Consider the following 26,637-nt stretch of genomic DNA (forward strand, 5'->3'; position numbering starts at 1 on the left):
ACCTTTTGCGAAAGAAGTGTTGCTTGTCTATTTGTATTACGCTTGCGTGCAGAGCTGTATTCCGAGTGAAAGCCCCCGCACTGCTGAGCTTTCTTGTTTTTGCTTTGATTTATCTATACGTACGAAAGAAAATCAATCACTCAATCAATTAAAAAAAATTAAGACGGCAAGAATATTGCTCGTTATTTTTCTTTCTTTTCATTCGTGCTTGTGCAAGCGCAGCCGGTAGCAGGTGGTATCGGTACCAGTACAGCTGTACAGCGGTCACGCTATGCTAAAATACTGTAGTATGAAACTAGGCGTGCCATTTAGTGAAGCCCAGTGGACATACTCAAAGGGACACAATGAAGGAGAAAAACTTTCTTTTATTGAAAAGCAATACGTTTAGCCGGCGTATCCATGCTGTTCTGCAGGGAATTTGCCAAATGAAGCGAAATGAAGGCTCCAGACAAGGGGAGCAGCACAGGCACCATACCAGGCAAAATTTCCACTTAGCATGCTTCAACGGATGACCTTTGGCGCCAAAGCTTCAGTGGGGATACCGTCGCCTTGATATTCATTTTCTTTATTGTTTTTACATGACTACACTCATGGTCATTTTTCTATATTTTGCAATTTTACATTCTCCAGTGCCTGGATCCGCGCAAGCTCTCTGCCGCATCTCAACTTCGCCATAGGCTTTCGTACACATTTCGCTACGGACAGCTGTCGATGCACTTTTCTGTTAGGAACCCGTTCTAATGCTACCCAGAATCGATGTTTCTAATAGCGTACCACCACTCTAATATCGTGGAATTAATTTGGGAGTAGGACTTCCGCAAAAGCAATCGTAAACGACGTAACTGCTTCCCTATAAGCCGGAAACTCGTATACCTGATTTGTCATCGTCGTGTGTTCTAACACATGCAGCTCACAGAACTTGGATATCTGTTCTTTTCGTACACAACAATGGATTGGTAAAATTCGTAATTCAGCTGTTATTTTTTTTTTAATATGGCGTGGTTAGGTTAGGTTAGGTTAGGTTAGGGGGACGCATTCTGCGACAATCACTTTCGGCGATACTATCGCCTTTGCCGTCAGGCGCGCGAAGGTTGGCTCTGGTTGAGCAAAACCGGACGGATGAGCTGATTGGCTGGTTGAGCACTGCGTCACGCGAAGGCGATAGTGCCGATAGTTAAGTAAATGCGTGCAGTCCTTTGAGAAGAAGCCGCACAGAAGTGGCCTGCGGGTGACGATAAATAAGTTTTTGTTGAGCCGACGGCTGTCGGTGTCCTATGGTGGGAGTGCTTCCTTTCGTGCAGGAAATCTTGGCGCCGACTCGTCCGATTCGCACGGTCCACCAGCTTTGCACTGGTCCTCCGGGTGAGTTCTGCATGGTCAGCTGGTGCTCCCACTGCTCGACGGAGGGTTGGGAGTTGTGTGGTATATATGTACGGCGCACAATTATTAAGAATCGCGCATAATTAACTGCTCGTACATAGCCTGTGCGTCGGTCTTAATAGCGTAAATCGCAGTTGGCACACGTGCAGTTCGTAAGCAAGGCCGTCCTTAGAATGGTTAAAATGTTTTTGTTGCTGAAAACACAATTTTGATGGCAAGCAAACAATCACCTTGATCATAAGTGTCAGCCCACTCACTGTCCAAGAAACTGAGGCTTAGAAAAAAAAAAGAAGCCATCATGAAAGCATGTGAAGCCCACTTTGAAGGCCCGTTACCTGACAGGCTATAACAGATTCGGTCACGATGAATGCCTGGCAATTAGTGTAGACACGTATTGTGACCTCCGCATATTCTGTACTCACAACAGGCTTGACCTTGAGGGCTTGAATCGCATTAGGCTGGAGTGTAGATTTCACTAATCATCTCCTATTTATTTATTTCAAGCGTACTGCCAGCCTCCGGTAAGAGGCCACAGGCAGGAGTGGCTACAAGATGTGTGCAGAAAATAACATAGCAATTAATCGAATACAAGGTGGAATGTTGCGGGCGTTTCCAAAAAAGATCGCATGTAGAGCTATAAGCAAACTGCTATCAGTTTTCGAAGAACACACACAGAACCAAAAAAAGATTGTATGCACATACGACGTGTAGTTAGGGAGTGTCGCGCGATATTATCGCTTTAAATTCCCACAGCGAAATGAGTGTGCGTAGAAATACGAAATATTGGCACAAGCATGAAAAAAAAAAGTACATGTGTGAGGCCACGCGTGTATTGGTGATGTCACTCTGGCGCATGGCTCCAACGTTATACTAGTGGGAGCATTCGCCACGTCACGCCGCATGTAACTTATTTACAACCGCAAGCGTTTCATAATTTCGAGAAAAAGAAGTCACAGAGTTCGGCGAAACTCGGTCACGGTGCATGCATTCAACATGCGAGGTGTTCTCAGATCTTCAGTGAATGCTGCTTTCAATTTTCACCCAAAAAAGGAGCTCCTCACTTTTTTTTTACATGACACAGACTTTGTCAACTTCTCCATAATTTACTCCATTCACGTGTGAATTCTTTATTAGGGTGTAGAGAGTGCTTCCTTTCCTTCTTTCTTGCTTTCATGAATGGCCATCTTCGCCCATTAAATGTTTACTGCTTCTTTTTTTTTACTAATCTTTTCATCTTTAAATTCACACTAATCATCTCGCGTGCACCAAACGTCTGGCAACGCTGACACCTTCCAAACTCTTGTTTAACATCTATTACCTCGCTCTCCCACTCTCCTTCAAACCTCAGGCATTCCAGTACGATAATATTCAATGTTCTCCCCGAAACAAACGCCAAGCCGAATTAATTATTCCACGCCGGTACGCCAGGAAGCTCGGAGCAACCGGGAAGGCAAATCGGTGGCTCTCCCCTTCCCCCCTCCCCCCCCTATTCGTTTAGAACAATAGGTCCCCTCGTAATCTCGTAAAGAAACACTCGCCATCACCGCCGCCCGCGGCGCCATTGTTCCGGCAAAAAAAAAAAAAGCCGACGCGATTCCGCTACGCATACCACCTGCCGAAAGCCGCTACTACACACAACGCGAGACACGTAACCCTTTTGTTACCTTTGCCCACGAAGGGCGCCCAAGGCACACGGCGTTGATGTGAAGCGCGCGCCCGCGCCACTACACAGCGACCACCGAGCGCTGAATGATTGCGCCGGGAGGAACAATGGCGCCCGCTTCCCGCTGTGCTTCCATCACCCTCCCCCCGATCCCGCTCGCCCGGCAAAGGAAGCCGCGACACGCCCAAACACGTTGGATCAGCACCAAGCATGTTACAGGTGCAGTATACGGGGCAGCGACAAGGCCGTAGTACGAACCGCAATCTTCGAGATCGTTCCAGTAATGCGAGAGAAAGGGAGAGGGAGCGAAGGAGAGAGAGATAGCGATGTGGAGCAGTCAAACTACATTTGGCATCGTGCTCCATAAGGGAGAAGTTGGGGGTCTTGGGGTGGGGGCAGGCAATGGACCATTCGAGAGACAAAGGATTCGGGCGATGTCTCCTTTTCCTTTTCGCCATGTCGTTTGCGGGTCTTCAACTCGCCGCGCCCCCTGAAGCAATTTGCCGGCACTCGGTGCATGTGTATCGTAGTCAAAGGTTGTTTATCCTTGTCGTGAAAGCTACGGAATGGCGATGGGCTCGTGAAGAAGATAGCGGTAACGAATGAAACATTTTAATGGTCCTTGATCGCAGGTATAATCACGTAGTAAAAAGGGTTAGGCGGAAGGGAATGGAAGAAGGCTGGCGGCACGTTTCAACGTCGCCACCTTTTTTTTTATCCAGCAAATTAGTTACGAGCAAAACCGGAAGCTAAAGCCAGTGTCGTTAAAGATAAAGTTGGCATTGATCTGATACCAACACCAAGCTACAAGGGAAACCCACACTGCCTCGTTGCAAAGGAAGCTGAGCTGTCCAAGAAAAAAAAAAAGGCACTCGCCCTATAGTATGGGATTCGAACACGGAACCACAGCATTTGCAGGGCAGTCAGCATAGCTACAGAGTCAAAACGTAGTCATGCCCTTTACACCGCAAAGATCCTGTCCTACACATGTAGTAGCGCTGCTACCTCTTTCTTGCAGTCTTCTGGCGGCCATTTTCACCCGAGAAGCTCGTTTCTTTCTTTCTGCGATTCCGGGATTCTAGAGGTCCGCTCAGAGTTCCCGCCTTTATCCTGGCAACAGTACTTTCATTCGCGCCGTTGAGCTCGCTGGCTTCGCAGCATGCGGCAACTGTGGATATTCAAGGGGAGTACGGTAGCGCGATTAAAATACGGGACAAAAGATGACACATAGGGACACACACATCGCTGTATGTGTCCCTATGTGTCTTCTTTTGTCCCGTCTTTTAATCGCGCTACCGTACTCCCCTTGAAGGTGGATTGCCAGCAAGCCCACATTGCAATCCTCGTGAACAGTGGATAAGCGGCGCTAACTGCTCCGTACACCGGCATGTGCACGTTGCGCAAAAGCTGCTTCGCTTAGACAAGCGTTGTTCGCCGAATTTCGCGTAAATCCTCCTCGAGCGAAATAAGTTGCGAGACCTTGGCAACAGAACTTGCTGGCGCACTATAGGTGGACGCTATTTTTTTTACTAACACGGATGGCTATCGCGCAGAAACACCAGGTTCTGACAAGAGAGAGAGCGAAAGAGAGAGAGAGAGACGAAAGAAACAAACGGAACGAAATTTTCGCGAAGGCGATATAAGGTTCTTTCATTTCATTTACGGGTGCTGCACAAGTGTCGTTCGTAAATCAATATAAGTTCGCTAATATTTATATTCTGCTTGGGGAAACACTTAAATTGTTGGAGAAACTGACTTTCGAACTATTTTCTGGTGCGCAGGAAGAGGCTGCCTTCCAGTTTCGCGGCTCCGGGGAGTCGATTTGCCAAGAAAAGTTGTCCCTGAGTGTAACAAGAAGAGTTATCGCTGCAGGTGTGGGCCAAAAGCAAAATTGCAAAAACCACATCCTACGCAGGGATGTGGCTGTTGTTGACAGCTGCTACCAATTTATGTAGTGACAACGGTCTCGCGTCATCAGGCAATATGTTTCAACATTCACTAGCACGGCGGAAGAGGCCACATCTAAATCTACCATTTCTGGCGTAAACTGGTGCAGAGGGCGCAAACTTCATGTCGAAGAAAGTTTGCAAAACATGACGTAATCTAAAGATGAGCAGCATTGCGCATTAGCCATCATGCTATAGCATTATCCAGCTCAATTCGCCGTTATTTACAGCACATTACCGTTATTTAGTGAAAAAAAACCTGTAACTTTCCGCTTTTAGTAAAAGTAACGATGTTTAGGGGGCACGCGCCGTGACGGAAACAGATCTTTCCTAGTGTCCGGTGACGCCAGCCGTTGCCATAAACGACCGCGGAGACGACACAAATAGTTCAGCTAGAACGTGAGAGAGAGGTCTAAAAGTAGACAAGCGATTACGGAACGATGACGCGCAAGTGACGTCACAACCTTCGCGACTGTCCACATCGAGACGAGGCATGAAACGGCCCAACCCCGGGAAACAAAAGAACAGACGACAAGAATGACCCTCCGCTCTGTTCTTCAAGATCGTTAGAACCGCCATCACTGCATGCCTACAGGTCCGTGCTGCAGACAAGGGACACTTAGGGAAACCACTACGTGTATGTCACCGTGCTGTGTACGCAAGCGCAAGAATGGAAAGCGGGGCGATTTGGAGTTGATTCATGACGGTACACTTCGAGCCCATAAAAGAAGAAAGAAAAAAGCGACTGGGACGACAGAGGCCAAACACAAAGTGCTGCCGATCATGCGTTGGGGAGCTGTTTTGCGCGCTGGAAGTAGGGCCTCCATTGCAGATGCTAGAGGAACGCAGACGGGTCAAGTACGGCAAAGAACAAAAGAACGGGGGAGGGGGGCGGCAGTGTGTGAGTGGGCAAAGGGCGTGGCCGTAGACTCCGTCGTATATAAGCCGTTCCGAGAGTTGCCCGGCGCTGATCTTCAACGCGAGAAGAACGGGACAGACGTGACCGCCGCCATGACAGCAATGCCGGGTATGCGCGCGGCGGGGTATGTAACAATGGCGAACGTACCGCCCACCCTCGTTCACTGCGTTGCTTGCGTGCTCGCGACTAAGCCGCTGACAGAGATGATGTATTAAAAAGAAAAACTCACCGCAGGACGGGGTTAAAGGGGGCCGGGCGAGGCGTGCCGTCATTGTTTCCGGACTTAACGATCGGTAGCCGCCAAGCGCTCCGCCATTGCATACAGGAGCGCTAGGGGGGTATATACAGTCAAGCGTGCGAAGCGCTGTTTTGAAAAGGCCCACGGCGAGCTTTGTACCGAAGTGCCAATATGCGTATATGCGTGCATTTAGGCGTACACGGTGCGAGAACGAGATATGCATCTGCGGTCGCGACCGCAAAGCCGTATCACGTTAAATGCGTGTTTTTAATCCGCTGTCATGCGCACACCGACGGAGAAGCGGGATAATCTCTGACCAAAGGAGAGACGAAGGAATGCGAATGCCATTTGCAGAACCTTAATTTCATGGGCTAATTGGCATAGTCATAAATAATCGCTGAAGTATACACGGAAATCTTTGTTATTTACATGTTTAGACAAATGAAGGGAGACGGCTTGTCGCGTGGCTTTCGGTGCAGCAGTATTTCTCAACGCTGCTCTCACAAGGACAGCCACAAAGAACGAAACGTACTTAAATACTGTCGAAAATAAAGGCAGCGGATTCATGAGAACGCGCCCTGAGGTCGCTGTCGGTTCAGCTTAAGCTGCTTCGACCGGTAGGTAAATGTCTTTTCTTTAAATTGACATTACTACTTGTATCCAGAGGCCATTATTGAAGTGGAGGCGCATAACAAGATGACGAAAAGAAATACAATGAAAGTTCTAGAAAAATACAGCAAAATCGGACATCAGTGTCAGCAACAGTCACGCGACACATGTCAGTCAAAGTAGAAAAACACAGCATTAGATGTAGAGTGAGTGTAGGTTAATATTTCTGGCATCACAACTGAGTTTCATGCAAATGTCGCTTCAATAAGGCAGCAAGCAACTATTGCAAACAATTTATTGAACCTAAGGGCCCGAAGGAATTACATAAGGTGTGGAAGAAATGATGACTGGAAGCTGTGGTGCAGCACCTAATTTCTCTCATTTGCTTACTGTTATGCTTTCTTTGGGAGTAGTATGTGGGAGGCTTCAAGTACTTCTGACAAACGGTGTCGATGTTGTCATGGGCTAACTGGTTGAGAAACAAAGCCCAGAAAAAGATGACAACCATTCCACACTGTGAAGATGGAATGGCAGCGAAAGCTGATGACAGCCAAAGCTCTCAAACGAAAAGCAAACTGCTTTCCCTGCCATTCCACCTTTACAGAGTGGAATGGTTGTCATTTGTTCATTCAGCATCGTGGGAACGTTATTCCTCGGTGGTCGTCTCGCGCCGGCGCCGTTTACATTGGTTGAGAAACAAAGCCCAGAAAAAGATGACAACCATTCCACTCTGTGAAGATGGAATGGCAGCGAAAGCTGATGACAGCCAAAGCTCTCAAACGAAAAGCAAACTGCTTTCCCTGCCATTCCACCTTTACAGAGTGGAATGGTTGTCATTTGCTCATTCAGCATCGTGGGAACGTTATTCGTCGGCGGTCGTCTCGCGCCGGCGCCGTTTAGATTATCGTTGCAGTTCGTTCCTGCGCTCCTCGTACGCATGTTATTCTTCGTGTGTACGAACTATACGTGTCCGCCCCATCGATAACGTAGCTGTTATCAGCGCAGATACCTCTGCTACATTACATACTGCGACAACCTTGACATCACGCTATTGTTCCCGGCGAGCGTTCTAATTTGTTGCGCATTTTGACATCTGCGCCGCCGCACTGCACCCGCACGGGTTTGTTAGAAATCGCTCAGTCCGTTTCTGTTGCCGGACGCCGAAAAAACTACGGAAGGCTAGTCTGATATAACGTTCGCTGTAAAAACGGCGACGGATTTCTAATGGATCCCAAGACAAACATTTTTTCAGGGCATTCAGGCTAATGTTACGACGGAATGAGTCAGTTTCAGAACGTGCGGCACAGTATTGAAACGCTTCTAACTTGTTAATTAATGCTTATAAGCGTAAGGGTCCCGTATGATGGCAGCGTGTTCTAGAATGGGCCGCACGATGGTTGTATGCGGCGCATTTTTTTACCTCCCGAGGTTCCTGCTTGAAGTTTCTTTTGAGAAAATTAAGGACTCGGGGCTGGCTTTTGAGGTTATTATTCAAGTATGTTTATTCCACGCGGTGGTTGATAAGGTTACGCCAAAATGTTTAACATTTTCAGAAATAACAATGTTTCCATTATTTAAGAGTTAACTAAATTTTAAGACACTGTTTTTGCGGCCACGCGGGTGTTTATCCATTTAGATGCATTACTTTCATATTCAATTTATCCCACCATGGTAAGATGTGATTGAGATCACTTTGTAAGGTGATGGGGCCACCACCTTAAAAAATGGCACCAAAAGATGGCACCATCTAAAAAAAGGCAGTTTATCGGGTATTATTCCTTTGAGCGGCCCTCCTCTTGTCAAGCCTTCCATATGCCATTCCAATAATTCCGCATGCTTCCGTATAATTCTTACGGAATCTCTATGGATTCCGTATATATTCCGCAGCATTTCCATTAGCTATTTATTTTGTTCCTTCTTCAGTTATTTGCGTTGGTAGTGACTGCCAACTTGCGTTGGTGGTGAAGGTTAACAAGTGTCGATTGAGGACAGTAAACAAACAAACGAAAATAATTTCGTTCGCAGTGTTTGCAGACATTCCATGCATTCCATGCATTCCATGCATGCCTTCGTAAACGGACATAGATCCCGTTTTCAATTATACGTAGAAGAACGTCTGTGTCAGGACAACAAATTTTCTTCCGTTAGTACATGTGTAATAACGCAGTAAACACCCGTGAAATGCATGACGGGGAAAAATTTCGTGACTTTACACGTACATTACGTCCGCATATATTATAACCGAACGATTGGCTGTTTTATTGCGGACGTTATCACTTTATTATGTTCGTCAAATTCCATGTTTTCTTGTCTTTTTCTTTGTTTGATTACGTCCGCATATTTTCTAACCGAACGATTGGCTGTTTTATTGCGGACGTTATCACTGTATTAGGTTCGTCAAATTCCATGTTTTCTTTTCTTTTTCTTTGTCTTACCGTGTGCCCCCGTGATTCCCATCCCATGGTGGTAGAACTATTTAAATGCCAGAATTTTCTCTAGCAATACGTAGTATAAGTTCAAGCACGTCACGAAGAAATACTCATGTATTAAATGAACATTTCGTCGTGACGTTCCTCTGCTGACATAAACACGCAAATGAAGGAAGGAAGGAAGGAAGGAAGGAAGGAAGGAAGGAAGGAAGGAAGGAAGGAAGGAAGGAAGGAAGGAAGGAAGGTCCGTATGGATAAACATCATCTGCGCCGTGTCACAACTGCTGTCCGCAGTAAAACGAAGAGCTACACAGCGAGTGGGCCGGTTCCGGAGCGGCTAAACGTCGTCTGCTCTTCCTCTATCGTCTGGAAGTGGTTACACGCGCACTCGAGCCTCTCCGCCGGTAGCTCGTCACTGTCCCGGTTTGCGAAGACTTTCTTTGTCCCCGCGCGCATTATGTGCACGCCGGCTCAGGCCACGAGAGCATACTGCGCTTTGTCGGCCCTTGTCTCTCGCTCACAAAAAGAGTGACCCGGCCGAACCGCTTCTTGACACCTCTTTTGTCGCGCTCGCTGTGGCCGCGCTCTCGTTTCCCGATAGCTCCGGCGGCGTGCCTCGTGCTCCTGTTTAAATGTGCCCACCGTGCATGTGCTTGCCCGCTTGTGTGTGCGTGTGAGTAATGCGTGCGCGTTTGTGCGCATGCGCATTCGTGCACGACTCACGGAAGTGGAGCGCCGCGCGCATCTTTCTCTCATTCCGTTCCTTTCCCTTTGCACTTCACGAATCCTTGCTATTCAGCTAGCTGTGAAGTCGGGAGTTTTATCTGTTGCTCGTGCGCCATGTAGCCGCAGCTTCTGTTTGTCTCTGTCTTTTGTGTTGACTTCATTTCGCGCGTCTCGAGGAAATAACGAACTCGCGTATGATGAGCGGGACCCGCTTTCCTAAATCGCAACTCTGTGACGCTCGTGAGGTCCGACGAGAGAAAAACCAGTTTTAACTCGCAGGATCATGCACTGTAGCCTCCCACCATTAAGCTGTCTTTGACACTTAATGAGCCTGATCCGGACAGGCCACCATTGGAATCTGAACCTGGCAACGTTTAGCGCTAGAACGTTATCTAGTGAGGCGAGCCTAACAGTGCTATTGGAGGAATTAGAGGGCAGTAAATGGGATATAATAGGGCTCAGTGAAGTTATGAGGACAAATGAAGCATATACAGTGCTAAAAAGCGGGCAAGTCCTGTGCTACCAGGGCTTAGCGGAGAGAGCAGAACTAGTAGTCGGGTTCATGATTAATAAGAATATAGCTGGTGACATACAGGGATTCTATAGCATAAGCGACAGGGTGGCAGGTCTTGTTGTGAAACTTAATAAGAGGTACAAATTGAAAGCCGTGCAGGTCTACGCCCCTACATCAAGTCATGATGACCAGGAAGTCGAAAGCTTGTATGAAGACGTGGAATCGGCAATCGGTAAAGTCAAAACAAAATACAGTATACTGATGGGCGACTTCAATGCAAGCCGGAGAAGCAAGCTGGAGACAAGTCAGTGGGGGAATATGGCATAGGCACTAGGAATAGCAGGGGAGAGTTATTAGTCGACTTTGCAGGATAAAATAATATGCGGATAATGAACACCTTCTTCCGCAAGCGGGATAGCCGAAAGTGGACATGGAGGAGCCCGAATCACGAGTCTAGAAATGGAATAGACTTCATACTCTGCGCTAACCCTGGCATCATACAAGATGTGGACGTGCTCGGCAAGGTGCGTAGCAGTGACCAAAGGATGGTAAGAACTCGAATTAGCCTAGACTTGAGGAGGGAACGGAAGAAACTGGTACATAAGAAGCCGATCAATGAGTTAGCGGTGAGAGGGAAACTAGACGAATTCGGGATCAAGCTACAGAACAGGTATTCGGCTTTAACTCAGGAAGAGGACCTTAGTGTTGAAGCAATTAGCGACAATCTTATGGGCATCATTAAGGAGTGTGCTATAGAAGTCGGTGGTAACTCCGTTAGACAGGATACCAGTAAGCTATCGCAGGAGACAAAAGATCTGATCAAGAAACGCCAATGTATGAAAGCATCTAACCCTAGAGCTAGAATAGAACTGGCAGAACTTTCGAAGTTATTCAACAAGCGTAAGACAGCTGACATAAGGAAGTATAACATGGATAGAATTGAACATGCTCTCAGGAACGGAGGAAGCCTAAAAACAGTGAAGAAGAAACTAGGAATTGGCAAGAATCAGATGTATGCGTTAAGAGACAAAGCCGGCAATATCATTACTAATATGGATGAGATAGTTCAAGTGGCTGAGGAGTTCTATAGAGATTTGTACAGTACCACTGGCACCCACGACGATAATGAAAGAAAGAACAGTCTAGAGGGATTTTAAATCCCACAAGTAACGCCGAAAGAATTAAAGAAAGCGTTGGGAGCAATGCAAAGGGGCAAGGCAGCTGGGGAGGATCAGGTAACATCAGATTTGTTGGAGGATGGTGGGCAGATTGTTCTAGAAAAACTGGCCACTATGTATACGCAATGCCTCATGACCTCGAGCCTACCGGAATCTTGGAAGAACGCTAACATAATCCTAATTTATAAGAAAGGGAGCTCCAATGACTTGAAAAATTATAGACCGATCAGCTTACTGTCATTTGCCTACAAAGTATTTACTAAGGTAATCGCACATAGAATCAGAAACACCTTAGGCTTCTGTCAACCATAGGACCAGGCAGGATTCCGTAAAGGCTACTCATCAATAGACCATATTCACACTATCAATCAGGTGATAGAGAAATGTGCGGAATATAACCAACCCCTATATATAGCTTTCATTTATTGTAAGAAAGCGTTTGATTCAGTCGAAACCTCAACAGTCATGGAGGCATTACGGAATCAGGGTGTAGACGAGCCGTATGTAAAAATACTGAAAGATATCTATAGCGGCTCCACAGCAACCGTAGTCCTCCATAAACAAAGCAACAAAATTCCAATAAAGAAAGGCGCCAGGCAGGGAGATACGATCTCTCTAATGCTATTCACAGAGTGTTTACAGGAGGTATTCAGAGACTTGGATTGGGATACTCAGAAACCTGGATTGGGAAGAATTGGGGATAACAGTTAATGGAGAATACCTTAGTAACTTGCGATTCGCTGATGATATTGCCTTGCTTAGTAACTCAGGGGACCAACTGCAATGCATGCTCACTGACCTGGAGAGGCAAAGCAGAAGGGTGGGTCTAAAAAATTAATCCGTAGAAAACTAAAGTAATGTTTGACAGTCTGGAACAGCAGTTTACGATAGGCAGCGAGGCACTGGAAGAGGTAAGGGAATACATGTACTTAAGGCAGGTAGTGACCGCGGATCTGGACTATGAAATAATAAGAAGAATAAGAATGGGCTGGGGTGCGTTTGGCAGGCATTATGAGATCATGAACAGCAGGTTGCCATTATACCTCAAGAGAAAAATGTATAAAAGCTGTGCCTTACCAGTACTCACGTATGGGGTAGAAACGTGGAGGCTTACGAAAAGGGTTCTGCTGAAATTCAGGACGACGCAACGAGCTATGGAAAGAAGAATGATGGGTGTAACGTTAAGGGATAAGAAAAGAGCAGATTGGGTGAGGCAACAAACGCGGGTAAACGACATCTTGGTTGAAACCAAGAAAAAGAAATTGGCATGGGCCGGACATGTAATGAGGAGGGAAGATAACCGATGGTCATTAAGGATTACGGGCTGGATTCTAAGAAAAGGGAAGCGTAGCAGGGGGCGGCAGAAAGTTAGATGGGCGGATAAGATTAGGAATTTTCCAGGGATGACATGGCCACAATTAGTACATAACCAGGGCAGTTGGAGAAGTATGGGAGAGGCCTTTGCCCTGCAGTGGGCGTAACCAGGCTGATGACGAGCCTGATCCCGGACCGGGAGTGACTTCAGATATTGTCGCTGCACAAAAAGCACCTGCGCTGACCTGAACGGGCTATTCCAGACCTGTCCTTGTCTACAGCAGAATCGACACGAAGCCCCAAGTATATGCTGCATGTCAGTGACATTCATACCCTCGGAGCTTCGCTCGTACGCCTACAGTCTCAACCTGGCCCGGGCACCCGTGAAACGCTCTTGGAGGGCGTGCACACAAGATCGACTTAGCTCACGATTTCTAAAAACCCTAATTCTTACGCAAACTAAAAAAAAAGTAGAAAATCATGAGCCGTTCCACTCTGTGAAGCTGGTTGGCAAGCGATGCTGTCTAGCATACGACACGGAGGGGACATAATTTTTAGCAACGGTACGAACTAATTTATTGTCTTGATGAATGGTCATCGTGGTGAAAGTTACGCATGCACGCTCATCTATTGTGTTCATTGGTGGTCATTATTTCACTCGCAACTGCGTTCGCATTTTTTGATAATGTAAAATCGATGCATGGTACGCGGCTGGATGGTCGGTTGGGCCGGATCGGTGGGGCGCCGTAAGGGATACGTCTGCAACACGGGACGCGTATAAACCGTTCCCTTTTCGGTACCGACACATCCACATTGAAATCACCGACAACGCCAACGGGGGTAGTGTCATCGCAGCTAATTCTCGCCAGGTGAGTAGCCATGAACCTTACGGGACTATGACTCATTGCATTTTTTCCTTGCTTACGGGGGTAGGAGCCATTGCTTACGAGGGTATGAACCATTCCTTACGGGGCTACGAGCCATTGCTTACGGGGCTACGAGCCATTGCTTACGGGGTTTCGAGCCATTGCTTACGGGAGTATGAGCCATTGCTCTCGGGGGTATGCGCCATTGATGATGACAGTTTTCGACATGCTGTTTTGTATGTTGCATGCATGATTAGAAAGAAGTTAAGCGCTATTCACTTCACTTTGCTGAGTGCTTGTAGCCTCTGCCTTAGGATGCTATGAGGCATTGCAATTTTGCTTGCTTACGGGAGCATGAATTCTTACGGGGGTATGAGCCACTGATGATGATAGTTTTTGTTCACGGAGAACAAAGCTGCAGGCAACTCTAGCCACATACATCTTCGCTGTAAACGGTTTACAGACTATGCGGCTTGTCTTGTCCGCGAACAGTAATAGCCATCTATTTTGCGCGCGCCTTTGCTTTCTTTAACGCCCCGCGTGCTTTCAGGTGACGAACCTCCAGGGTCGATCGTATTCAAAGAGAGAAATGAGCATATATACGTGAAGCAAGCAAATTATCCGCTTCACAGCATCAGCGCCTCTATGACCGATTAAACCGAGTCGATTCCTAGGTGTCATTCTAGGCAATGCCAAATTTCGCCATATTGCCACGTTTGGTAATAGTGTCATTTCGAGCCAATCAAAGAGGCCGTAGCAACCCTCTGGGCCTGCTCTTGGCTCATCAGAGCTGACAAGACGAGTAATTTGTGAATGTGTGGCGGAATTTGTCCATGTTCAGAAAAACAACCCTGGGGACAGCGCAATTTAAGATGGTTTCGCAATTCATTTTCGCACTGCTCATTGCGGAAAGCAGCTTCGTAAACTACCATCCATGCCGTCGAAATCTGACCTAGCTCTGTGGGGCATTTAATGACGAAACCCTAATTTGTCGCCTCATGTCAATCGTTTTAAGACCGAGGACACACTTCTATAGGACACCTACTGCGAGTTGAGCGCTCGCCCACTACATGTTGTCATTACTCAAATGTGGCGCTTCCAACTACAGCTGGCAGTATTTGGAAGGTGCCAGTGCTGTCTACAAAGGCTCCCTGTAGCTCTGTACAATGTTTCAATACGAAATTATCACTGTGATCACGGTGACCACTTTGTAATACTGCGCTGCGCCGAGAATTTCGCAATTTGCAGAAATATTGTGTAAGGTGGACTTCTAGAATGAAGCTACCCACATTTCGAGACGTTTGTCAAATGTGCATGTACAAGTTCCTTCTCGACTCCCAGTTTTGTTTTCCACTCAACAATCGCAATCGTTTGAAATCACACACACACACACACACACACACACACACACACACACACACACACACACACACACACACACACACACACACACACACACACACACACACACACACACACACACACACACACACACACACACACACACACACACATATATATATATATATATATATATATATATATATATATATATATATATATATATATATATATATATATATATATATATATATATATATATATAAGACCCCTTAAACGCCCCTTTGCGACGTTTACGGCCCCTTAAACGTCGCAAAGTAGTGCCACGCTTTGAAGAATGCCGCGTCCTCCTCGCGCGCTGTGGCCTAGGCCGGCGCCGCGTCGCTATTGGCCTGATAGCATCACGCGGGCCATCGGTACCGCGCATCAGCGCCATTTTTGCTCGAGAAGCGTCTACGGAGTAGTGAGGAGCGGTGCCTTTGCTACGCTCGAGCAGTGTAGGTGGTGCCACGGTCGAGGAGGGAGCGTGATAGAGAGGAGAAACGAGGAGTGAAGGCGGAGGAGGAGAGTGTCGCTACTTTACGAAGTTTACGGGGCTTTACACACACACACACACACACACACACACACACACACACACACACACACACACACACACACACACACACACACACTCTCTCTCTCTCTCTCTCTCTCTCTCTCTCTCGACTCCTCGATGGAGCCGCGAGCCAGCATTCACAAAATGCTCTGCGCCAGAATTTTTCGGAAGCGCAGATCAGTCAATCCGGATACTAGACGTATTATTACAAATCGACCAGGCAATGGCAACGAGCACTTACGTACAAAAAAAAAAGAGATTTGATAATTCGGCCCATGATGCTGGGAAACACAGGACATTGTACAAAGCGTAAGTGTACCTTCACCTTACTCCACAGAAACGCGTGAATCCATAATTGCTATCTGCTGCAAGTCTTCCGTTTTTGAATACGTTTATCGAGGGCGTAAACTATTACAAAAGCAAACTATATGTAAGCGAGAAAAGACACTGGAGTCTTTGCGAAACATGCCGACGGACATAAACTGCCGCACACAGTCATCTCCCACCCCCCTGTCTTTTTTTTTTTCTTCTTTCAGTCGACTCATGTCGTTCAGCAAACACCAACTCGCCCAAGAAAAAGTAATTGTCAAATGTAACACGTTGTCCTTGGTTGACCATGCCCGACTGAACAGACCCTATGCGACAGGATGGTCAAACAGTGTAGTATCGTCTAGAGTCTCAGCGAGCTTTCGGCTTGTGTCTGCTAACCGTTTATAAATGAGTGCATGCGTCGCACATGAGCGCCCTCTATATACCATCGTGACCAGCGTTTATGGAGACCATACGTTAGTCCAAACTAAAATAAGAGAAGAATGCCCGCCACGCGTCGTTGAGTAGCGTAAAGATGAGCGTCGCAATGACAGCGAAAATGTCAGCCCGGCAAAAAAGAAAAAGAAAAGAAAAGAAAAAGAGAAAAAGCGACGTTGACCACCAGGTGCAAACGGATGTCAGGTGAAACGACGCAGCCGATGGCAAATCGTTGAGGCACGTTTAGATCCCCGACGTATTCCACGTTAGGGGTAGAGCGTGACGTGACACCGCCCCTCGTTCTCTCCTGGTGTCTATCTGCGCGCTGACTTTTGGGACATTGGCCCTCTTCATGGTTGCCCTCGCCGAGTGACGCTCGCCATCCTCCGTAGGCTCTAATCTCTCTCTCTCTCTCTCTCACCGCAAGCTGTAGGCGGAAAAAATGATCGCATGCATATCACCTAGCGAAGGCCTATCTTTGATGAGCCTTTCCTTCGTATCTTTTTATTTTATGATTACGCTTCAAAATTCTCACGTGACCACTCCCTCTTAGGTGTTTTTTCTTTTTCTTCGTTCATGGCTTCGCTGCGCTTTCCAATGCAACAGCAGAAGTTTTCAACCCAGTGATTGAATAGCCGTCACATTCATCACCCGCCGATCCACAGGGATCGAAAACCAGGCATTTGGAATCCACCAGTGTACTTTCTGACAAGGCGCAACACTAGGTTACACATGCAAGGAAGGCTGTTCGAGGAAAACGAAAAATAAGAGCAATGATAGCTTTAAAGAAAAGTTTCTCTTTAACGGTAGAATGGCAGAAAGTGAAGCATCTGTATCGCAGCCACGGAACATGATATATGGAGTGCCCAGCACGCTTAATTGGGAATGCTGAGGATAATGAAAATCATTCCAGGATTTGATGCGCACTAAAAATTGACAGCGATACATAATATGCAGTAAGTGAAGAGGTCTCATTTATTTTGTGCGAGAAACAATAAAAGATTTTAAAGGGTTACAATGTTTATAATGCAACTTTAGTACAGAAGCCGGCAGATATTTTGCTTAAGTAAACAAGAAAATAACAGAACTTTGCACTTAGCAGTGCACAAATAAAAAACGCGTTCCAAGTGAAATGCAGTTGGGCAGAAGGAAAAAAAGACCATAGAATGTCTCCCTACACATCCTACCCCTTAATCAGTTGGACGTTATGCACTGTCAACGATCAAGAAATTGTGAAGGCAAACCGCCGCCTTGACCACGCATGTGAGTGAGAAGGCCTACGCCTCCACCAGCTGTTCCCCTAAAGGACCTCCACCTCGGCACCGATATACCGAAACGCAGGAATGAGTTTGGACCAGTGGCGCCTTCTTGCGCCGGTGCCACGAATGTAATCGCATGTAATGGCCGCGCCTGGCTCAGCAAGCGCTTCCGCCAGCTATACGTTGATTTAACTCTTTCGTTACCACGCCTATTCAAATCGATCACCGGTGATCGATGCTTTAAACGGCCGATTTCGACATGTTGGAATCGTTTCTCGTGCAGCTAGCGCCATCCAGTGGTTAGTCTAGGCAGTGCACTTGTAGAACCAGTTTAAATTTTCCCGCTCTGGCGACGTTCTGATTTTTGATGCGCCTTTTTGAGAACTAATGTGCGCGTGTTGTTGCAAAAGGGGGCGTGGCGGCCGCGCTTGAGAAAAAATACTGCCACTCGTGGTAATTCAGCATTAGCGTGAAATTTTTGTGATCAAAAGGCTCCCAGCAAGTCAAATATTGAATCATATTGTCGGCTTTGTTATCTGGCGGCGTTGAGTGGGGATAATTACCCGAAAATGACGCCAGCTATTCACTAGTGAGCTTTGACTTGGAGTTCGGGTCGTTTTATTCCACGAAAACGCATTCCTGAAGGTCCGCCTCATGTCCAACATGTATACCTAGCCTTTACAGCCAGTTTGCAGCAGTTTTGGTTTCGCTTCTCTTGTTAAATCCGCCAGAGGGCCGCATCCGGTGTTACTATCGCAACAACGCCAGTCGCTCCGGTCTCTGCCATGGCGTCGTCGTCGGACGCAACTGCGCCGCGCGGAAAGCGTTCTGCTCGAAAGTATTCTTCACCCGCACCTGATTTTAGTGACGAGGATTCGAGCTTCGAGTCCGAAGATGACAGTACTTCTGCTTCAAGCTCTGACGGCGACGATGTTTCGAGTCAGCCCGGGACATCCGCAGCTGCTCACCGGTGAGTTACCTTTACGGCCTTGAGCAGTCACCGGCGTCGCGCGCGCTTATCTGCCGACCTTTGTGCACAAGCTTAGAGCTATTCTTGCTATCTGCAGGGTCCGTACGTCGCTAGGCCAGGATGTGCTGCCACCGGCTGTGAAGAAACTTCAGTTCACGCCAACAAGGCCGCCCGGAGCACATCTCGGCCCAGCACTTCGGAGCAGCGCAAGACGCTTTACAACGGCGCGCAATTTTTTCCTCCTGTTCTTCACCGCAGAAGTAATAAATACTATCTGCAAGAACACGAATAAATATGCTTGGATGCATATTTTGGAGCTTCCAAGCTATGCTGAAAGAGATGGGTCGTGGAAGGAAGTGACTCCCGACGAATTAGTGAAGTTCATTGGACTGCTCATTTATAGGAAAGGAAAGAGAAGGAAAGAAGAGAAGAGGCGGCGTGTGGACTATCATCCCAATCGAAAAGCCGGTGCTGATTGACGACTATAATTCCGGGATGCTTGGAGTTGATAAGTCGGATCAGCTGATTGCATCCTATAACGTTTTGATGAAGTGCGTGAGGTGGTGGAAGACGCTCTTCTTTCATTGTATTGACATGGCTGTTGTGAATAGCTTCATTCTTTTTCAAGAGCACCGCCAGCAACACCTCTCAACACCGGAATTGCAGAGGAGCGCCCACTTCGACCAACTTTCTTTTCGGATGGAGCTCACCCAACAGCTGCTCGAGCTTGATGATGAAGAGGTTCCCAGAGTGCATCCTATCCCAAAAGAAGTGCCGCACCATCCGCAAAAGATGCCGAAAAGGCGAAACTGAAGGATGTGCTATCAGGAACGCAAAATCGGACAAAAGACAAACGTTTTCTGCGAAAACTGCGAAGTGCACCTGTGCCTCACGAAAACGCGCATCTGCTTCACCGCATGGCACGAGCGCTGAAGCTGTTCCCGGTCTTTACTTTTTTTTATGTAGCTGAAGAACGGCGCGGTACAGAAAATTAATTTTTTTAGACAGTATTCCTGGGTCATTGATCTTCAAAATGTATATTCTAAATTTTCTTTCTTAATAATGTGTATGTAGATATTGTGCCTTTTCTTTCTTGTTTTTATCAACTCTTCACAAAAATGGCACTTTTCCGAATTTTTTGTATGTTCCCTAATAAATTGTTTGCTTTGTAACTTATGTTTTTGGAAAGAGCATTTCATTATGTGCAATTTGGCATGCTGCAACGTGTTCTGGAATATTATTTGTACTGGCAAAAAAATTTCCTCCGAGACCTATGAAAAACGGCCATTTTCTCGCGGTAACGAAAGAGTTAACACGTACTGTCATTTTTTTTCCTGATTTGCGTTGCCGAAATACTACGTGAAACCACATCTGATCAAACATGTTGCGTGCGCGGCACTACGTGAGCGTAGTGCCGCTCAAGACGGGCTCTGTGGCGATGACCGCTACGACATGGCGCCAGAGTAACGCGCCGTCAGCACCGTCGTCTGTTCACAGATGACATAAGGAGAGTGCGTGCACCTATACCTTATATGGAAACAAAGCGCTGCATGAGTGGTGTTATGTCTGCGGCGGCTGCTATGAATCGCGCCCACGCGTCACCCACGCGTTGTCCCACGCTATCTCCGGATTAGCGAGGTAGTCGCGCTGCACTTCGCTCCGTTTGCAATTTTCCGCAAGAGACAGATTGTCCGCGCCAGCCAACATATCGCAAAATGAAAACGCGTATAGGTTTCGCATGAGGAAGTACCGTAATCATCCGTGAATTCTTTCACTCCAGAGAGAAACGGTAAAACCTGGGCAGAACCCGAAGGCGGTACAATGTCTCGCAGCATCTACGTAGCGTTCAACTACGAGGAAAGAATTGGGCAACGAGACCCGACCTCGAAGGCGGGGGCGCAGTTTAACACAACGTCCCAAAGCGTTAGCTGCCACGAGACGAGAATGGGACAAACTGACACGCTCCCGGTCTTCACACAAGGGAGAAAGTAATTGATTCAATAGTTACCAAATGCCAGCTAGAGCGTAGACAAGTGCTTTAGCTCGTGCTATGTGGGACCCGACAGGTTCGTGCCAATCGTGTCAAAGAAGTGCAATGCAGTCGAACGCCTTTATTACGGAGTGCTTGGTGCCTCCGAAATTCTTCGTTATAAAAGTCACTTCATTGTAATGTTCCCGCAGCACATAGCTGACACAAGAACAGGGACAGAGTTAATCATTCGTTATACAGGTCATTCGGTTCTAGTGGCTCTCGTTGTAGAGGTGCTCGACTGTAAATGGTGTCGGCATGAGAGAAGAACGCGTACAGTTTGAACAACGCGCTGCTATGCCTGCTGAACCAGGAGCATGAGACCGTATGTGTACTGCTATTGGAGCCAAATAATATAGACGCACATTCAGTCTAACGCCTTTATAACGGAGTGCTTGGGGCCTCCGCAATCCTTCGTTAGAAAGGTAACTTCATTGTAAAGGTAGCGCAGCGAATAGCCGACACAAGAACTGGGACAGAGTTAATAGAAAATAGAGAATTTTAGTACATCTGGTATCCCGGCAAGCGCAGGCGGTTTGCCGGTTTAGCGGGAGCGTAAACGTGAGCGGCCAAATTGGTGGCGCCAGCTGGGGGCGCAAAGCTCAACCACACAAACGCAAAGCTAATCACTATATTCTGCTTAGCTGCTGGTGTAAATTCTCGACAGCGGCGTAATCGTGTTCACAATTACGCCGCTGCCAAAAATTTGCACCAGCAACGCAGCAGAATATAGTGGGTTACTGCAGTTTTAGCTCTGCGTTTCTCTGGTTGAACTCTACGTCACCAGGCAGCTGCACTGCTCTGGCCGCTCACGTTTACGCCCCCGCAAATCTGGCAATCCGCCAAAACCGCCTCTATTTGCCGGAACAGCGGACAGGCTAAAAGTCTAATTTTAGTGCGTCCGGCATTCCGGCAAGCGCGGCCGGTTTGCCGGATGATCGGGGACGCAAACGTGAGTGGCCAGATTGGTGGAGTCAGCTGGTGTTGCAAAGCTCAACCACATAGCACGGCCAAATACATTATTCTGCTTAGCTACTGGTGTAAATTTTCGATAGTGGCGTAATCTTGTCTACAATTACGTCGCTGCCGTAAATTTGCACCAGCAGTGAAGCAGAATATAGCAGGATACAGCAATTTTAGCTCTGTGTTTGTCTGGTTGACATCTATGCAACCAGGTGGCTGCACCGCTCCGGCCGCTCATACATACGAGTTGCCGGATGGGTGGGTTGGTCATCCGGCAACCCGCCCAAACCACCACTAAATAAATGTCTAATCCATCGTTATGCAGGTCATTCCGTTCTAGTGACGATCGTTGTAGAGGTACTCGACTGTAATTGTACGGTTTCTAGGGACGTAGGCTCTTTCATGTACTGCTATTGGATCGGAACAATAGACGCACAAGCCTACATGTTATCGCTCATAAACACCGCAGTCACTCTGGTAATTTTTGCAGTCTCCTCATTTTCTCGTTAATCATACAATAACGAAGTATTTGTTAGAACAGTCTTCTTGAACCACTTCGGTAGCAGCGAAGGCCTCTTAGCTCAATGTCTCCTACGCAAAGCTCTTAAAGGATACAAACGCGATGTTGAAGATCATATTTGGCAAGAACGTGCTTTTTGAGAGCCGAAAAAAATGGCTGTGGCTTAGCTAAGGTTAAGCCCAGAATGCGAAGCATACTAGCCATTATTTTAGTTGTTGAACCACTGTTTAGCCTGGTGAACTGCTGTTGCTTGGCTATATTTGGTTCGGCTAGACAAAGAAACAACTCATGCTGGCGAGCGCACGAGCTGAGACCCGGCTATGTAGCTACGCGGCCGCAAGCGAGCGCACGAGTTGAGCCTCCGCTTTTGCAGCTGTTATGACGTCATATGGTAGCTACGCGGCCGCGCGCGGCGCAGCAAGGAAGAGCGTGGTTGTGCGGCTAGTATGCTTAGCATAATAACCTCCTCAGACCCGAGAAGAAAGTTCGGTTAGAAAGTGTTTATTTCATATATGATGTTTCTAGTTGTAACCCCCAGAACACATATTAACAGCAATTTCAGTCATCGCGATCTCGACCTGTATGATAATGCATGTCCCCCTACAGGGACATCTGGGTCTCTATACATATATTGGCTGTGCATTGGGACACCACTCAGAGGAGGAAGAAACTGCAAAACTTTATTGATATTTAAAAATGAGCAGTAAAATGCAACTGTGAAGTCAGGCGTGAAAATTGTAGAAGCAATTTCTCCCAACATCAGTGCAGAGGTAGACGTTGCGCTGGGCGCATCGGTGGCGTGTTTTCATCCCTCAACCTGCATTGCAGCATCTTTGTCCGCCTGCGAGATCATCTTTGAGTTGTAGGTGAAGAGCCCCTTGTTTTCGGAATGTTTGCGAGGGAAGAACATTTGGTCGCTTTCTGGGTTGGATGTCCATTTCGTCTTCATCCGAATGTACTTGTTCCATGTTTCCACAAATCAGCGCCTCCGCAACATACATCTTGAAATCAAGGTAGTCCAAGATATTCTTCCTCGACAGCCCCATGGCGTTTTTGTCCGCTCTGTACTGAAGCCACCCGTTGACGCAAGCAAGGTTTGACATGTGCAAAATGGTACGAAGCGTCCACCAATTCATTCGGCTTCTCTGCGCGTAAAGAGCTAGCATTCTGTCCGCTAGGTCGACTCCTCCCATTTTGTCATTGTAATTTTTGGTAAACAAGAATACTGACTTATATTTTAGCTTCCGGACGTGTACTGAAAAGATCTGAGTACACGAAGCCAATCAAGAACTGTCAGCACTGAGACCCAGCGTCCCTCTACAGGGACATTTCATTAAGTGCGATGCGCGGGACAGAAAACAATGTATTTTCGCAAGGAACACCACTTAAAATGTTCTCTCAACCACAACAATTCTAAAAACATAGCATAAGGCTTCCATAGGGTTTGTTATCAATGACCAAATGTTCTTAAGTCGCCGTCGTGAGTAAAACGTGCTCGTGCAGATTGCAGCCATGTTGTCTTCTCGACGAAGCAAACAAACTCTCCCCGCTCTTCACAGATGGCGCTACAATGCTTGTCCTCCGACAGGGACACCAGTTCTCTGTTCTATAAAAGCTCAGTCTTAAGTCAGAACCTGAGAACCAATGTCCCCGTACAGGGACGTGGGGTCTGAAGAGGATAAGGGGACACTTAAGCTTAGCGTTTAGCGATGATGCGATAGCTTAATTGTTCGGTTCAGAGGCTTTTACAGTCACTGCTGTTTGTTCGCATTGATTCGTTTATAACGATTATCACATCACAGGTTCTGTATCGCTTTGTGTGAACTGTGGCACTGTGCAGTTTACGCACATAACGCTGCTTACACATTTATTAGTACGCAGTGCTCTGCACGCATTGGAATGTGTTTCAGGCCCGCCTTGTCGCGATAGGTGCATTGGCCTAGCCTCCGCTTGTTGTTCTTGCAACGCACGGTCCTCTAGACGCCTAAGCCGCTTGACCTCCGCCTCTCGCTCTCGCTGTGCAGGGTCTTCTTGACGCCTCGGTCGCTTAGCCTGCGGTTGTCGCTCCAGTCTCGCCTGCCGTTCGCTATTGAGCTCCTGTCGGTCGCGATCCAAATCCGTGGTTTGCGATGCGAGGCTTCGCTTCTGGCGTTTCGTCGCAGCTTCCCGCGCATGTAACTCGGCGTCTGCGCGTCGTCTGCAAAGTTGGCGTTCTGTGCAAGGCATTCGAAACAATTGCGCATGACTATATCCTTCAGGAGATATCGGCCTTGAACTTAGGAGTTAAATTCTTCTGCTTCGTTGCATCCTTCCTCGAGAGCAGGACGGCAGCCGTAAAGTTGAGGCAATCAGTCTCGACATATTTCACACCCGGAAACAGGGGTGCTCCCCAAGGGGCAGTTATCTCACCCCTTCTGTTTAATATAGCAATGCGCAAGTTGTCGGAAAGCCTTGCAGCAATTCCTTACGTAGGTCATGTATTATATGCTGACGATATTACAATCTGGTGTCCTGGAGGATCGGAGGCTACGGTCGAACAAGCTCTACAGAAGGCTCTGGATGTTACAGAGTCTTTCTTGAAAGGTACGGGACTGGCACTCTCGCCTGGAAAGTCGGAACTCCTGCTGTACAGACAGGCTAGACGAGGTGCTAGGGGACTCACCTCACTCGATCAGGTGCCAATTAGCGTTCGTACCAGAGATGGGCACACCATCCCGAGAGTAGACTTTATCAAAATACTAGGGCTTTCAATAAACTCAAAGGCATGCAACGCTAAGACTATAGCCCAACTCACCACGAAAACTGAAAACATTATTAGATTAATTATGAGAGTGTCCAACAAGAAAGATGGCATAGGCGAGGATATACTCCTTAAGGCTCACCATGCTTTCCTCATCAGCCATGTCATTTACATAGTCACGGCCCTCAATTGGACGAAAACAGAAATGGATAAATTAGACACGCTTATGCGTAAAAGTATCAAAAGGGTGATCGGCGTGCCAATGACGGCTAGCACAGAGAATATCATGACAGTGGGAGTACACAACACAACTTCGGAATTAATAGAAGCACAAAGATCAGCACAAATAATTAGATTATCAAACTCCAAAGCAGGCAGAAGACTCCTGGATGCGGCAGGCCTCCGTCCTAGCTTCAATCAGGAAAATATCACGCAACTTGATATTCAGACAAGGAACTCCTTTATTGTAGACTCTTTTCCAAGAAATGTCCACCCCCAACACAATAAAGGTCGAAGGTTAGCGAGGGCTAGAACTTTCTTAAAGAACATATCCGGAACGGAGACCTTTGTTGACGCGGCGCGACACGCCAGTGCCAACAAGTTCTCTGTAGCCATAGTCAATGACAGGGGAGAACTCCTCTCGGCAGCCTCGCTGAAAACCTCCTCGGTCGATGTGGCGGAACAGGCTGCTATAGCTCTCGGATTACTGGACTCAAAACGCACTACGGTGTACACGGACTCCCGAGCAGCCGTTAGAGCGTTCGCATCGGGATTGATAGCCAAAGAAGCAGCCAGGATTCTAAACGGCGAACATCCCTCTGACATTGTTCACCACATAGTCTGGTTACCAGCTCACATGGGACCAGACGTATTGCCGGGTCACCTGAACCCCAATGAGATAGCCCACGACCGTGCGCGAGGTTTCGTATGCCGCGACGGGATGGCGTCTCGGGTGAGTTCGGGAGAGCTCGTCCGCAGTGATCCACTGGTTACTTTTCATGAAATCACCTCTCATTACAGAGGGAACAGGCAGAGTTTTCCTTTCCCCCATCATAAGCTCAACAGGCCACAAGCTAGCACGCTTCGCATGCTCCAGACGGGGTCCTACCCCTCTAGGGGCTTTTTGAACAAGCTCCACCCGGACATCGATCCACTCTGCCCAGATTGCGGCACTGAATTTAGCTCATTAAATCACATGCTCTGGCGGTGCCCTGTGTTACATAATTTTAATACAGAAGAAGACTGGACGAAGGCCATCACAGACCCGAGACAGGACGTCCAGCTCCTGGCTGTCCAGAGGGCCCGTGAACGAGCGGAGAGGCATGGCCTCTCTGTTCCGACATGGGACTAGCCAGCGGCTGGGTAGGGACCTGCAGGTCCCCGCTTAGCTCCTCAGGACCCCAATGAAGTCGTTTGCTGCTGCTGCTGTGCGATCAGCATTGGTTTGCGCTTTCTCCGCACCTGTCTTCCGCGATCTTTCAGGACGCCAAGGAGGTGGTTCAGATCATAGTTTCCTACAATATATCAGAGGGGAACTCCGATGCTGCAGTCGTTGACCCACCAAGGGGATGATGGGAAGTACATGGATTTGTCTGATCTTCGTGCTTGTGGATTCAGACGTTCCTGTGGCTTTGTACATTGCGCGTTATATGCTTTTAGTGTTGTAAATTTCAGGGCAATCTATGCTC

The 26,637-nt window shown here is 47.5% G+C and overlaps 1 protein-coding gene and 1 long non-coding RNA gene across 3 annotated transcripts in view; one reads left to right on the plus strand and one right to left on the minus strand.

The window, feature by feature from the left end:
- The window catches only part of LOC139049471 (uncharacterized), a 288,699-nt gene extending 282,405 nt beyond the window's left edge, over positions 1-6,294 (minus strand). The window contains exon 1 of the mRNA XM_070524949.1: positions 6,138-6,294. Coding sequence (XP_070381050.1) covers positions 6,138-6,180 — 43 coding nt within the window. The 5' untranslated portion in view covers positions 6,181-6,294. The remainder of the gene's footprint in view (positions 1-6,137) is intronic.
- The window catches only part of LOC139049473 (uncharacterized), a 408,997-nt gene continuing 382,735 nt past the window's right edge, over positions 376-26,637 (plus strand). For both annotated transcript variants that reach the window (XR_011508330.1, XR_011508331.1), the window contains exon 1: positions 376-1,362. This is a non-coding gene — a long non-coding RNA (uncharacterized lncRNA). The remainder of the gene's footprint in view (positions 1,363-26,637) is intronic.

The sequence above is a fragment of the Dermacentor albipictus genome, chromosome 9, assembly GCF_038994185.2.
Source record: "Dermacentor albipictus isolate Rhodes 1998 colony chromosome 9, USDA_Dalb.pri_finalv2, whole genome shotgun sequence".
Taxonomy (NCBI): Eukaryota; Metazoa; Arthropoda; class Arachnida; order Ixodida; family Ixodidae; genus Dermacentor; species Dermacentor albipictus.